The 15,776-nt window shown below is 34.3% G+C and overlaps 1 protein-coding gene across 8 annotated transcripts in view; it reads right to left on the bottom strand.

Moving 5' to 3' along the window:
* Nucleotides 1–15,776, bottom strand: part of LOC149256019 (fatty-acid-binding protein 2-like) — a 262,035-nt gene that overhangs the window by 40,983 nt on the left and 205,276 nt on the right. For all 8 annotated transcript variants that reach the window (XM_089460637.1, XM_089460636.1, XM_089460635.1 and 5 more), the window contains one exon: nucleotides 8,962–9,030. In XM_089460637.1, coding sequence (XP_089316763.1) covers nucleotides 8,962–9,030 — 69 coding nt within the window. The remainder of the gene's footprint in view (nucleotides 1–8,961; nucleotides 9,031–15,776) is intronic.

Genomic DNA, 15,776 nt, shown 5'->3' on the forward strand with positions numbered 1-15,776 from the left:
GCTCTCTTGTAAACTTTTTCTGGTGCAATAAAGAAAGACTTTGGGGTTGACATCTTGCTGGTGTTACTCTCCTGAAATGTTGTAAGATACTTTATTTTCTGCATAAATTTATTTTCAGCCATTAGTAATAGCTTGGTGAAGAGTGATGTTGAACACAGGTATCTTATTTACTCACTAGGGTTTGAATGGTAATAAACTTTCTGAAAATAATGGCAGGTATCTCCATTAGATTTGGATTTTCCTACTGTTTTTCTCTCTTTATTGATAGTTGAAGTGAGTTGTGCAGGAAAATCTAGATTGTAAGGATCAACGGGCATTTGGGGAAGTTCTCGGCTGAACCAACCAACTCCCGAAAAGCATTCTCTTGTAAAGCCTAGCCAGTTTCAATCCTAGGTTTATCATTTAAGTTTATCTCGTGAATGCATGAGAGTTTTTCTAAAGCATCTCATAGTAAATCTGAAATTCTAAAAATATTATTGTGGATTATTGACAAATCTGGCTGTTCAAGAGTCGAAAATCTGTGAATACTGTAATTTTTTTTTTTGGGTTTTATTCTTGCATATTTTTCCGCCAGATTTCTATTTTTGTAGGTTGCAGGAAGAAATTCTTGTTGGAAGCCAGATCTAGGCCCTGGGGGGTAAGATCTGGCCTCACAACCAGTTTTTTGCAGGGTCACCATTTCGCCGTTCGAGGGTTTCAAATTCAGTCCCAGAAATTTTGGTGCGATTTTCTGAGCTTTTGGGTTTCCATATTGGTGGCTGAGAAGTTAATTTTGTTTTTAGAGGCAAATTGTGTTCATATCCACGCACCTGGGCATGATTGTTTCATTGGTGCAAAACCCTCTAGCAGCTTCAGCATTTTTCCCAAATCCGTCAGCCCCTCTGCTATCATTCGACCTGCGCTGTCCAATTTCCTCTGTCCAGTTTCTGCTCATGCCTTTCTCACCACTCCACGCAGCTCTCTCTCTGCGTGTTTCCTTTCTTTTTTTTTCCGTGTATCCTACGCAGACCAACTCTAAACTTTTCATCGATGCCTATTCCTCAAACACAGCATTGCCCTCACGCAGTTGCTCTTCCCTTTTCCATCGATTACCTACAATAGAAAACACATCTGCACACCTCACACAGTCGCCTCACACTTGCTCGCAGCACCTTCAAACTGCATTTCGATCCTCCCTCAACGCTGCTATCCAACCTGCAAACAACACGCACCTCCCTCCTCAGCCGATTCATTCTTCTCCAAGCAGCTCCTCATCCGTCGATCCCCTCCAATTTTCACGCCATACCTGCAAGACACTTGCGAGGATCTCAATGTTTTCCCTTGAGCTCATCGAATTTCTTTCTGCCTCTCTGCGTGCCTTCCTCCATCTGCATATCCTTCTCCTTCTGCAAATCCTCACACGTCGCTTCCTGTTTCTCCCACACTGTCGTCGACCCTCCGCCGTCAGGCTTACAGCAAACCTGCGTGCATAAGAACAATATATAAGCTTGATTTTCTTAGTATGCGTAGTTTATGAGGTGCGTTTTAAATTTTCTATAAAGTTTTGATTTTGTTTTGTTTAGTTTACGATTACATACGTTAGTTCTTTTAGTTAAATTTTAATTTAGATTTTAGATTTTGCTAATTAGATTAGATTTTGATTTTTCTTAGTTATTCTTTAGTTTTAGTTTAGTTTAGAAATTTTAAAGTTTCATTTACTTTATTTAGAACTTATTTTTGTTTTATTTTTTAATAAATAAAAAGAAAAAAAAATCATAAAAAATATAAAATATAAAAAAAAAGTCATAAATCATTTAAAGAATTAAAAGGTTCCTTTTCATTTTTAGAACTTTAGTTTAGAATAGATTTAGGCTTTTAAATTTTAAAATATAAAAAATAAAAAAAATTCTCAAAAACATAAAAAGTAATCTTTAGACTTTTTTTTGTTTATAGTTTAGATTTTCTATTTTAGATTTAAGTTTCATTTATTTAGACTTTAGTCTTTTTAGCTTAGTTTTGTTTTATTTGAAAATATAAAAATACAAAAAAAATTGGAAATATTTTGCCAGATTCAGTCTTGGCTCAAGGATTTGTCATGTTTGCGATATATCTTTTCTGCTGAGACTAAAATTTTGATGTGGGATTAATATTTATCATTTTTTTATGTGGTTAAACATGCTTAAATGTTCATTTGAAGATTAGTTATATGAAAGTGATAATTGGTTAGCATTTAAAATTACATGGTTATTTGAAGCATTTAATCTTTCGAATTTTAATAGTTGGAATATTGTTAAGCCATTGAACATTTATCATTTATCTCGCATTTGATAAAATTAATCTTTGTTTGGGTTATTTGATGGTAAATGATTGTTAATGAGTTCATATTTCTGCAGTATTTGATAAACAATTATTTAGTCATTAACTCCATAAGGCACTGGTACATTAATTTGTAAAATCAATCAAGTGTTTGTTTCCCCTTGTTGTGTCTCCCAACCCAACTGATCCACAGTTGGTCATCCTTTGTCCCATAGGGTCTACCCCCCTTACCCACAGGAGACGGCTTAAACGGAGAGATCGGGGATCATGGTGACAACCCCCAGTCTAAGTGTTGTCGTGACAATATGTGCGACAACACCCCTCAAGCTAGGTGAGAAAGGTTTCCCTAGATTTCTATCAACCTAGCTTATGCTAGGAAGTAAGTTTTAATGCAAGTTAGATCTAGCATGCTTATGCAAGAGACTATGAGTGAGATGATCTTGAATTATGATTGTTTAAGATACTTAAGTACTTAGTGTGAATTAGCTTTAGCGTAAGTACTTAAAAAGAGGATGAGATGACAATCCTGAACAAGATAAAATGATTTAAAGACACAAGTGCAAAACTTCAACAAATTCTCACAAGATGTCAATTTTTCAACAATGTTTGATACTACTTTAAGAAAAACCAATCACCATTCAAGATAGCCAAATGAAAACTTATATGCCAAGACTTAGAGTGATTACCAAATACAAAGATGGCAATTAGATTCCAATTATCACAAGATCAAATCTAGAGCTTAAATGTAGGAGTGTTTTAGGTGCCAAATTCTGGAAATTTTAGAAACTTAAAATAAACCACACAAGTGTTAGATCTCAACAGTCAAATCAGCAGTAGTACTTCAGAAGATTTTAGTGCTTATTAGTGTTATAACTTATGATAGCAACAGAAAAATCACTCTAAATTATAAAATTTGCCCAACACATGAAGTACAAAACTTTCCAATGACTAGGAGAGGTAAATTTATGTGTCTAGCTTACTTTATGATGATGTATTCAATAATATTTCAGATCTGTAATAAGTTATTACAGTAATAAATTGACCCACAGATCAGCGAGTTAGTGATGTCAGAACCAATGCCCAATATACCCAAAAATAGTAAAATTCACCCAACTCAAAAAAAAATCAGTTTTTAAGCGCGAGACACCTTGAATTGAAACCCCAAAAACTTTTTATTAAAAGTATTCCAATAAAGCTTAAGCTCGATACAAAATTTTCAACAAAATTGAAGTTAAGTTACAATGAGGAGCTTGAAATCTTCCTTATATAGAAAATGAGAAGGATCAACCCCTCCAAGTTGAAATAACGGCTAGTTGCATTAATCCACGGCTTAATCGTTGAAGAAAAAATTTGAACCCTTGATTAGTTGGCACAAATCTCCAAAAAACTTCGACCTTCCTCATTCACTGTATTGGAGGGGTCAAACTTTGACTTTTGGACCATGGAAGATCTCCAAAAAATAGAATTATCATTACTTGTGCAAAATATTCAATTGCTTGGTCCAAAAATTTGGATTTGCTGGGAAATAGTCTTCTCTGGCCCAAAAGAATTTCTAGACTAAATTTCTTTGCCTTGGAAATGAGGCATTTTATTTTTGACTTGCATTTTTTCCTTTTGAAAATAGCCTCAAATATTTTTTGATGAATTTTCCACTTGGAGGGTAATTAATTTGTCTTCATTTTATTTTTTGATAATTTCTGGCTAATTTTAATTTTATTTTTTGCCAGAAATAAAAATTAAAATCAGGGTTGCGGGGGAGCGGCTCACCCCCCTCGAACCCGCTCCTAACTCATGCTCCCCTTGGGAGCGACTCAAGAGCGTGCCCCTAAAATCGCTCCCGCAAGGAGCGAATTTTGGGAGCGAACCCGGAAGAGAAATTTTCGCTCCCTAGCCTTTTTTGCAATTTTATTTTTTTTGCAATAACAGTCCAAATGCAATTTTTTTCAAAGAAACAAATAATTTTTTAATAGGGAAGTCTAATGATCAAGCCTATGGCCCTAGTATTGATATGTGATTCATGGTAATGTTAAATTCTTAAACCTTTTACTTGAATTTTTAACATTACCATGAAATGACTCAGGATATTTGAGAGTGGTTCCGGCCTCATTGGATTTCATATGGAGCAAGTAGAATTTTAGATCCTATTCAAAATCCAACAAGCTTATTAGTGTTTCAGGATTTCAGGATTGGGGGGATTGCAATGTTTCCACTGGATTTTCTCATGTATTAGGGTATGGAACTTGTATTTAATCAAGAGCACCAATCCCTCTATCTACCTTGATGTTAGTGACATTGGTTGTCGAACTCCTCTATCATGACCCTACTAAAGATGTACCCATCACTCAAACAAAATCTCGACTTGACATGCTATGTTTTTTCTATCTTATGTTAATGCTTAGATGGTGATATTAATGACAAAGATCCTGATTTTCCAACAAGACTCAAAAATTAGACATTTCTTGTGGCGGCAAAAGGCCCAAGCATTAGCAATAAATGATAGATTTACTTGTCTTTTTTAATTTCTAGTAGTTTTTATAATTGTTGACTCTTTCATATTTATTATGATATTTTTTTTAAACAATATATGGCACTTCAAGTTTGAAGTTGGCAATTATATCTCATTGGTAATGAATTATGAATATGATGCTTCGTGAAAGTTGAAAGTTGTTTCATTTCATTTCATTTTATAACATTTCATTTCATGTTAGATATTCTTTGTTGTAATGGTTACACTTAGCTCACAATTACAATTTTGGTGATCAATGATGATAAATTTTATATATTGAATTTTGAAAGCTTGAAACTTTAAGATTGATGAATCATGAGACTCAATATGTTGTATGTTACTAATTTGTGTACGTGGTTGATGAAGAGTATAACTTCTAGACGATTGATGTTATATGGTTCAATCTATGTTTTTATGCTTTTTATATCTAATTCATCATTCTACATGTTTTTGTTGACATATATGCATCAATATATATATATATATATATATATATATATATATATATATATATATTCTCCCCAATTCGTTCCCAAACCGAGAGCTTCTGAAAATGTCACTCCTGCTCCCGCTCCCCGTTTTTGTTCCCTCCCAAGTAACCTTGATTAAAATGACTCAAGAGGGGATTAAATATTTTTCCACCCTCTAAGTGTATCTAAAAATATTTTGGTAATGGTTTTCTAATTATGAGGAACCATTCACCAAAAATATTTCTAAACATACTTTTACATCAAAATGTTATAAAATCAACCCTTAGAAGGGGAAATTACACATAGACATAGACCTCTTAAAACTCAACCAAATTCTATGACACAAGACACATGATCTAGTATGAAAAATAAATAGACTCGATTAACACTAGGACTCACCTAAGACCTCATCAACAAATTTCACCCTAGCTTTGGGGTATATATGGGAGAAAAACTCTGTCAATTATTTGTGTTTACAAACACAAATAATTTGGGGGGCTGAAAAAATCCCTAGAGTGAAACCTTTTGACAAAATTATAGGCTTACCTAGGTGTCATTACATGGCTTAATGGTCATAGTAGAATCATTTTTACAATACAAAAGCAGAATTTGGGATTACAATGATGATATTGACTCAAAATCGTTTATATGTTGCTTTATACTCTGTTTCTCGGAATGTTGACATGTACATGGTCAACATTTGGCTCTACTTGGGGACATGTTTCTTCAATGAAGGAATGTGAGAATCCAAAATCTTGTATCCAAGAAAACAAAGAAAAATCGAGTAGATATCCATTCTAACATATATCAAAATCATCATAAACATCATTAAATATATATCAATTGTTGGAATAGAAATCCTATTCTAACAATGAAATCCAAGGACATGAAACATAACCATTGAAATCAAAACTATCTAATGAAAAAAATAAAACCTATCTCGGAGAGTTAGGTTAGAAACACTATACAAAGGATGCCCCATGGCATCAAATGTCACCCTTGAAGTTTGATCTGGAGAGCCTATCTACTCACAAGCAGATCCATTTGCTGTTTTTTTTATGTTCCCTATTGAATCTTGGTTCTCTTAGGTTGATGAAGGTTCTCAATGTTGTATCGTTTAGTCTCATCAAATATCTTCATTTTCCTCTATTTGTTCATGAGACAAGATGATGTAGGCTCAAAGAAATCAGTGAATACTGCATTATATTCTATAGGATGCCCCTCAACTTCTAGATCATGAAGAGATAACCAAAACAAAGAACACAAGAGTTTACCCTAGGAAAACCCACATGGGGAAAAACCCTAACAACCTTTTCAATAGAGAGATTCTTTAGTTCAATAGAGATACATCTTAATGTTAAATTTTATGGTATGTCCTATGCTTGCAACAATTACTTCAATGTCTCATTAGCCCAATAACAACTTTACTTCAAATTCCAATAGCAATCACATTAAAACTTCAGTAACATTCACTTTAGATCATCATTGATAGTAATCGTAGATAGAACATCAATAATAAGTACAAGAAGATATGAGATGATAAGTGAATTGTGTAAAATGAAAAGTTTCAAATTTATTTTATACTCAATATACCCAAGAGACATGTCTGTTTGTAAGTTGGATCACGTATCTTTGTAAATTAAATTCTAGTAAGTTTGCACATTTACATTTATACCCATATTTGTTAAAATGTTGAAAAACCTGTAAATAATGGTGGGAAATAACTCCTAGTAAGTATATTTATTTACACCTTTTTCCTTATCCCATCTTTTACGCAAATACTTGCTTAAATTATGGTGGGTAGTAACTTATGGTAAATATGTTATTTACGTGAGTATGAGCTATTTTCAACGAATGGTCATGTCCTTAGAGACATGACTCTTCAACACTAATTATTAGTTAATTATTATTTATGATTGTTATTATTTATAGTTATTTATATGATTTTTATATTTTATTCATACAAGACTTCTAGGAAGGGGAATTAGCCCCTAGTTGCACTCTTTAACACTCATTCAATCACTAGGTCAAAACTGGTCCATCCTCCTAGTCAAGTCATCTTCCCAAGGTTAGACCTTTTGCCTTCTTCAAAATTCAATCTCCTTCCACATAGCTTTGTCTTGTTTCTCTTCTTTATCATAGAGATCTTCCACAGAGATAGAGTATTTGCCTCAAGACCTTCGTTATATGCCTCAGATCTTCACTAGCTACCTCAGATCTTCACTTGCCTCAGCTGATTGTGAATTACTTGGCTTGGAGGAGGAGCGAAATGGTGTATTTATATAGCTTCTTTGGAGGCCAAATGGATGTCTCCCTTTAGCTGGGCCAACTTAACTAGGAGGAGGCCAACTTCATCTTTTGGAGCCTAAAATTCATCTTTTGCAAATTCAAATTTTTCTCTTTTACAACCGACATGAAGAACATGCCTTTCAATATTTTCTTTTTGATCCAAGCATGAAGAATATGCTTACAAAATACATTAAAGGATAAAATATACATTATGAAGACCGACCATAGTTACAAAAAAATTCAACAATTGAGACTTCTATTGCTTTCATAGATTAATATTTCTTTTCACATTAATTTACTTTCAATAGAATTGAAAGTTAAGTCTTTGCATATACTTTGTTGTACACATCGCAAGTCTACAAAATTGGATTGATAATTTAATGTAACAGAATTTAAAGCATAATTAAATTGAACGACACATGACATGAAACACCTTATTATCAATGAAATTCAGATCTTCTATTTTCCAGTAATTGCAACTCACAAACATTTTTGTTACACATGCTTACCTTGCACTAGGAAGCAACATGACAGTACTGTTGTAAATATTCATTGTTCACTGATTCAAAGGTTAGCCAGTACTGACTTTTGCAATTACTGTCAGACTTGATTGCAACGAAGCAAGGAGGAAAATATTGTTGACTTGCAGCCAAGTAAAACGAGTGAATTCACGTGGAATACACCTATATAGTGGTCTAAATGTGCTGTCACAAAGACTAGACGATAGCTAGATTGAAATCTTTTTGGAATGTTCTTTTAGGGTCCTATCATTAGTGACTGGTGGGGATCTTGAAAACCTAGTGCGATAATACATCCTTCTAAAGGATAGGCAGGTTTGCCAGAAACGTTTAGCATATCAACATTGTTGGGTGTTATCTTGCTCTTGCAACTTGCAAAGGGTGACTGCATGGGGAAAAATATTGTTATGGGAAAATTTGTGTTAGGCTAGCAGATTCAAGACTTCAAGTGTTAAATAAAATATGTATGCAAGTATATGGACTGTTACAATCACAAAAGTATAATGTTGTAAGAATCAATGACCAATTACTGTGATTCATGTGAAACTATACTTCAAGTCCAATTCCCAGACAGAGTATCGGCCATGATGATCCGTTCATCTGCTAATTACCTAGTATTTGACAGTTGCAAATTTGCAATAGTTTCCTTGGAGAATATAATGCTAATATATCTTGCAAAACTGATTTTTTACATAAGTTCAATCTCTCGTTTTTTCCAAAAACAACTTCAAAAATTGCAAAAACATGAATATTTTGAATCTTCCTTTGAAATTGGGAGCATAAGTATGCATATAGTATTTCATTCATTCATCTTATTATTTGCTTCCATCCATATCATAAAGGAAGACAGCAAATAGCATCCATAATTTAAAGCCATACTTACTTCCGCACCATACTGAGTTTTAATCCTTTGTAGTGTACCACAAGTCGAACTGTCATCTGCAAATCATGTCTACAATCAATTTGGAATTTGTCAGACCAAAATCAAAGCGGTCATGAATATTGATCCCTAATCATGTTTTTCAAATTGACAACTACAACCTCAAAAATGGAAAGCACATGCACTGGAGGAAACGGACAGGATATACAATTTTTAATGCTGTTATCTTGATAAAAAGAGAGTAATTGTGTATAGCAGCAATGTTCCATGAAGTAAATTTAATTAAAACAGTTTATTTCTTCTTGGAAGAATATTCCATCAAAACATTGAGGATACTTTTGACGCATTTCACATCTCCCAAGGCATGTATGCATATTTGGAGGCATGTTATGGTATGTTGGCACTCTTCACATCGCATTGAGGAGGAATGCCCTTCAAAGGATGATGACAAGTGCATTAAAATAATCCTTCTACAAGATGCAGTAAACACGTTTTCACGAGCCATCAATCATTCAATGGAATTTATGGTGCAGAGATGGCTTTGGAAGTTACTTTTTTAAACCTACACCACATTCTAAGCCCACATGTGGTTCATATATTCATGAAATCATTATCAAAGGGATTATTAAATATTCCTTCAATGGAGTGACTAGCTTAGAAGAGTCTGGAAGACTATTTCTAAAAGTTCCTTCTGATGCATAAGCCAATTTTAAGTGGGCGTTCCATGGAGAAGACACATGTCCATGACAAGCCATATTCTAGTGAAGCGTTCAACTTAGGACGATGACACTTGGCTGTTTTGACCCTTCCAAATCATAACGAATGCTTGTTTAGTGGATCCCACTGTTTCTAGGGAATTCTAGATTATTAGATTTTATTCCATGTAAAATGCAAAAGAATGTTTTAAAAGGAGACCTCCTCTCCATTTGTAAGGTGTGTTTCCTTGTGGAAAAATGCGTAGACTACTGGGCTGTAAATTAAATATATCTTGCGCAGATTTGGACCTTCAGTAAGGAAATATTCTAATCTGCAATCATCAACTGTAAGGCCATTGTTGTATCTTGTCTTCCTCTCTTTTATGCTAGAAGTTTTGCCGCTGTTATAGGATTTATTTCCAACATAAGAAGTCTGTAAATGACACTTTTGTCCTCTCATAGACCTTTGATTTCAGATCTGGATTGTGTTATGTACCTGGGCTGTTTTTCCTAATAGAAAGCTGTCTTTTACTTCATACATTTGATTCTGATGTTATGTGATGAAACAAGAATATATGAAAGATACCGTTGCATCTTTATAATATTAATATGCTGGCTGGAATTTGAATTTGCAGCACTGTATAAACTAAGGACTGTTGTTCTGAGCATCTTGATTGGTTGAATACTCTGTTAGCAAATCTTCAAAGTCTATAAGTGTTTTGACTCTGTTGACCACTACATGTCAACTTCCCATAGCAGTACACCCTCTTTTTTTGCAAAAGGGATAGCGCTTAATTGACATGTCCGTGCCATTCAACAGTCATCGTCGACCTGATCATGTTATGTTGTAAACTCAGTCTGCATGTGTAAATTGTAAATAATCTTAGCAGAGCTGAGTCATGTATGTAAATTGCCTAGGTGGACCTAATTTTCTAGTGATAATCTACATTTCGGAAGGTTTTTTGTCTCACCGATCCATGATCGGCAGAGTTTTCCTTCAACCTAACCCCAAAGCCGGAATGAATTTTGTCATTAGAATCTTAGGGGAATCCTAGTGCGTTGATCTACTAGATTATAGTTGTGTCGCAGAACTGGGTGATCTATGAGGGTCTATGTCAAATGGGTTTTCCCCTTTGAGATGTAAAATTGTAAAAGTTATGATGTAAAGTGTTTTGAGGGTTAGAAAATGTTTTAATCCCCTCAAAAGTCCTAAGTCCTAGGTCCTAGGTGATTTTTGCAAAAGGGCTAAGTTTGAGGATCCATTAAAAAATAAAAAATTGAAAAAAAATAAAAGATATAAATAATTTAAAAAATCAAAAAATTAAAAAAATAAATAATTAAAATATAAATAATTAAAAAATAGAAATAAATAAATTAAAAACAAAATAAAATAAATTAAAAAATCTAAAAAAATAATAAAATAGTAATAAGTCAAGTTTTTGAGTAAATAAATGCAGAATTTCAATTTTTTAATATATTAAAATGCATTTAAAAATTCGACGGATGAGATTAAGAGAAATCTTGATCCTCATCGACGGTCGAGATTAGTTTGACATGGATCACTCGAACTAGCCGTTGGGATTTTTTCTTTTAAATAGGGTGCTAGGGGTCATTTGAGATCAGATTAGATCTGAGAGTCTGGTGCTAAAGAAAGCTCTCTTGTGATCATTTTTGAGCAATAAAGAAAGACTTTGGGGTTGAAATCTTGTTGGTGTTACTCTTCTGGAAATGCTGTAAGATGTTTTTTTTTTCTGCATAATTTTATTTTCAGCTATTGATTTTAGCTTGATGAAGATTGATTCAAGCACAGGTACTTGTCTGATCTCTGGGGTTTGAATGATAATTTAGATTCTGAAATATAATGTCAATTATCTCCATTTGATCTGGATTTCACTATCGTTTTTTCCCTCTATGTTAATGGTTGATTTCAAGCTGTGCAGGAAATCTTAGTTTTGAGTTTACCAGGCATTAGGGGAAGTTCTCGGCTGAACCAGCCAACTCCTGGATTGCGTTTTCTGAAAGAGCCTAGCTAGTTTTAATCTTGGGCTTATCATCTGAAATTTTTTTATGAATGCATGCAAGGTTTTTCTGAAGCATCTCACATTAAATTAAAATTCTGAAAATATTTATGTGGCAGAACGAGAAATCTGGCTATTCTAGAGCCTGCAGTTTGTGAATATTGTAATTATTTAGTTAGGGTTTTCAGTTTCGTTTCTTGCACATATTTTTTGGGTTTTCTGTTCTTCATCATTGCAGGTTGCAGGTACAGATCTTGAAAATTTTGCAGGGTTTTCAGCAGACAATCTGAAACAGTTGGTTCAAAATTTTAAAACCCTGGTAAATTTTAAGAGGGTTTTCCAATCCATTTATCTTCTGTCTGGGGTTTCATTATTTGCAGGAAATTTTTCGAAATTTTTTTTTTAGGGTATGCTCTGCGCTAGGTCTGCAGCAAACCCTCAGTCTTCACGCTACCATCTGTTGCTTGTTCCCATTTGGCCATTTTCCTTCAAGCAGCATTCATTATTTCTTCTCATGCTTGCCAATACACAGTTCCCTACGCAGCCTCCAGCGTTTTGCCTCCTCTCTCCCCCTTTCGTTGCAACCTGACCCTCTCTACGCTAGTGAATATACGCTGCAATAATCCTGTTATTGCACATTTCTTTCTCCCGTGGCTCCCATTCATGCATCTCCTTTCAACCTCCATTCCACACAAGACCCACGTATCCATTTTTGCCACATCGAAACCCTGCCTCCCACGCAGCTGCTCTCCTTACGTTACATTGTTCAAGCTTCTGTGTCCATCCCTCATTTGTTGCCAACTCCAAACGCTATCCAAACACCAGCTACTTCTCCACGTTTCAATCCCAAAAGCCATATACGTAGCCTCATTAAATCAAATCTATGGCATCCATTGGCTCCACGCAGTTGCAATCCTCACGCTGGAGCTTCCTACGCTCAGCCATTTCCCCCACGCAGCTCCAGCTCCAGCTCTCCGCGTGATTTCCATTGTGTGGCCTGCCTGCAAAGAAAAATCGAACACCCTTAACGGCTTGTTCCTTTCCGCTGCTTGTCCACTGCTACCTTCGCTCCTCAATGCTTTCAGTCAAGCAAGTTTTCAGTGCCTCTCATATCCCTGCAAATATAAAAGTTGGCTCTGCTGCAAACCATTTCTCCGTAGTCGTTTCCCGTAGCGGCCCGGACAAATATGATATTTTCAGCTTGTTGACCACTACATGTCAACTTCCCAACAGTACACCCCCTTTTCTTCGCAAAAGGGATAGCGCTTGATTGACGTGTCCGTGCCATTCGACAGTCATCGTCGACCTGATCAATTTATGTTGTAAACCCAGTTTGCATGTGTGAATTGTAAATAATCTTAGCAGAGTTGAATTATGTATGTAAATTGCCTAGGTGGACCTAATTTTCTAGTGATAATCTACGTTCCGGAAGGTTTTTTGTCTCACCGATCCATGATCGCCAAAGTTTTCCTTCAGCCTAACCCCAAAGCCGAAATGAATTTTGTCATCAGAATCTCAGAGGAATCCTAGTGTGTTGATCTGCTAGATTATATTTGGTCGCAGAACTGGGTGGTCTATGAGGGTCTATGTCAAATGGGTTTTCCCCTTTGAGATGTAAAATTGTAAAAGTCATAATGTAAAGTGTCTTGAGGGTTAGAAAATGTTTTAATCCCCTCATAAGTCCTAAGTTCTAAGTCCTAGGTCCTAGGTGATTTTTCCAAAGGCTAAGTTCGAGGATCCAAAAATAAAAATTAAAAAAAATTAATTATTAAAAAATAGATAAAAATAATAATAAAATTTAAAAATAAAATAATTAAAAAATAAAATAAAATAAAATAAATAATAAAATAATAATAAGTCAAATTTTTGAGTAAATAAATGCAGAATTTTAATATATTAAAATGCATTTAAAAATTCGACGGATGAGATTAAAAGAAATCTTGATCCTCATCGACGGTCGAGATTAGTTTGACATGGATCACTCGAACTAGCTGTTGGGGATTTTTCCTTTAAATAGGGTGCTAGGGGTCATTTGAAACAGGATTCGATCTGTGAGTTTTGTGCTGAAGAAAGCTCTCCTATAAACTTTTTCTGGTGCTAATAAAGAAAGACTTTGAGGTTGAAATCTTGTTGGTGTTACTCTCTTGGAGTGTTGTGAGCTGTTTTATTTTCTGCATATTTTCATTTTCAGCCATTAGTAATGGCTTATTGTAGAGTATTGTTGAACATAGGTATCTTGTTCACTTGCTAGGGTTTGAATGGTATTAGAATTTCTGAAATAATGGCAGGTATCTCCATTGCATCTGAGATCTAGTACTGTTTTTCTCTCTTTATTGATGGTTGAAGTGAGTTGTGCAGGAAACCCTTATTGAAGAAGATCAGTGGGCGTTTGGGGAAGTTCTCAGCTGAACCAGCCAACTCCTGCAAGCATTCTCTTGCAGAGCCCAGCCAGTTTCGATCCTAGGTTCATCATTTAAGTTTGTTTTCTGATTTGCATGAGAGATTTCTGAAGTATTTCATAGTAAATCTGGAATTTTGATAATATTACTGCTGATTATTGATAAATCTCACTGTTTAAGAGTTAAAAGTTGTAAATGTTGTTAAGCTGATCTAGGGTTTTAGTTTCTTCTCTGCACATATTATTTTTTGCTTCTCTTCCATTACAGGTTGCAGGGTTTTTTCTAAAGATTTTCGAGGGTATGTCTAAGCTATTTTGTTGTCCAAGGGTTTCAAATATCAGTTGTTTTCAGATCTGGGGGGTTTCGATTGTATTGCAGGAAGAAATTTCTCGAAAATTTTTGTGACCTGGGCAAAGCCCTTGCCGCTTGGCCAGCTGCCTGTTGGATGCTGCAAAAAAAAAAAAAAAACGCTGCATTCCCTTACACCTGCAAACGAATCCATTTATAAAAAAGATCGTGGCCTTTTCCTGCGTTTTCCCTCTTGCCCAGCACACAGTCTTTATTTCTACCCTGCATTTTCTCCTCTTTCTGCTGCCATCAAGCAAATCTTCACAACAACAGCAGCCCACACTCACATTCCACCGTTGAATGCCCAGATCTGCGTGTTTTCCTCCCTTACGCAGTCATTTTGCATATTTCCCTCAGGCAAATCTGTTTCTCAAAACCACAGTCCACCGGATTTTCTTCCACTGATCCTGCACACGCCTTTCTCAGCAAGCCATTAAGCCTACATCAATTCTTTCTTCCTCACGCAATCTCCATTGCTGCTCGAAGTTGCGTATTTTCCTCATAATCCAATACGCTACCTGTTGTTCGATTTCCCACGCCTCCATCTGCAAAACACTTCTGCTGCCGTCAAATTATCCAAGATCAATCTGCAAACACCATACGACAGGCAAAGCAACACTTTTTTGTACATATGCGTAGGCAGAAAATTCAATTTTTAGGTTTTTTAATTGCATAAAGTTTAACGTAGATACATTTTAGGTTTTAATTTTAAGTTTTAGTTCCGCTTTAGGATTAGATCCTTAGTTTATTTTTGATATAATAAAAAATAAAAATTCAACGTTTAGTTTGTTTTGTTACTCTAACTCCTAACCATATCAAACAAAAAAGAAAATCGAAACATTTTTTAATCTTTTACGAATTTTTAATTACTTTTTTTATTAATTTTTGAACTTGCTTAACTTAGCTTTTAGTTTTACCTTTAGCTTTTAGTTTTAGCTTTAGATACATTTAATTTTAGTTCTATTCCATTTTTTTATAAATCCAAAAAATAATAATAATAATAATAATAAACTTATTAAAAAAAAGCATAAAAAAGGGGTTGCTTTAGTTTCTATAGATTAGGTTAGTTTTAGATTAGAATTCATTTTTTATTTCATTTTAAATTTAAAATTTAAAAATCATTAAAAAATTATAAAATTATAAAAAGCATAAAAAGTTTTAGTCCTTAGTTTTTTACTTTTGATTTTATGTAGTTTAGAATTTAGTGTTTAGATAGAATTTAGATTTTTTTTTTAATTTTCAAGTTTTGTTTACTTTAATTTTAGTTTAGATTTTAACTTTAAGTTTTGTTTTAAAAATATAACAATAAAAAATTCATAAAAAATTATAAAACTTTAAGAAAACATAAAAAATAATTT

The sequence above is a fragment of the Pinus tabuliformis genome, chromosome 7 (assembly GCF_031772625.1).
Source record: "Pinus tabuliformis cultivar Carrire ecotype Pingquan chromosome 7, CPIR1, whole genome shotgun sequence".
Lineage (NCBI taxonomy): Eukaryota > Viridiplantae > Streptophyta > Pinopsida > Pinales > Pinaceae > Pinus > Pinus tabuliformis.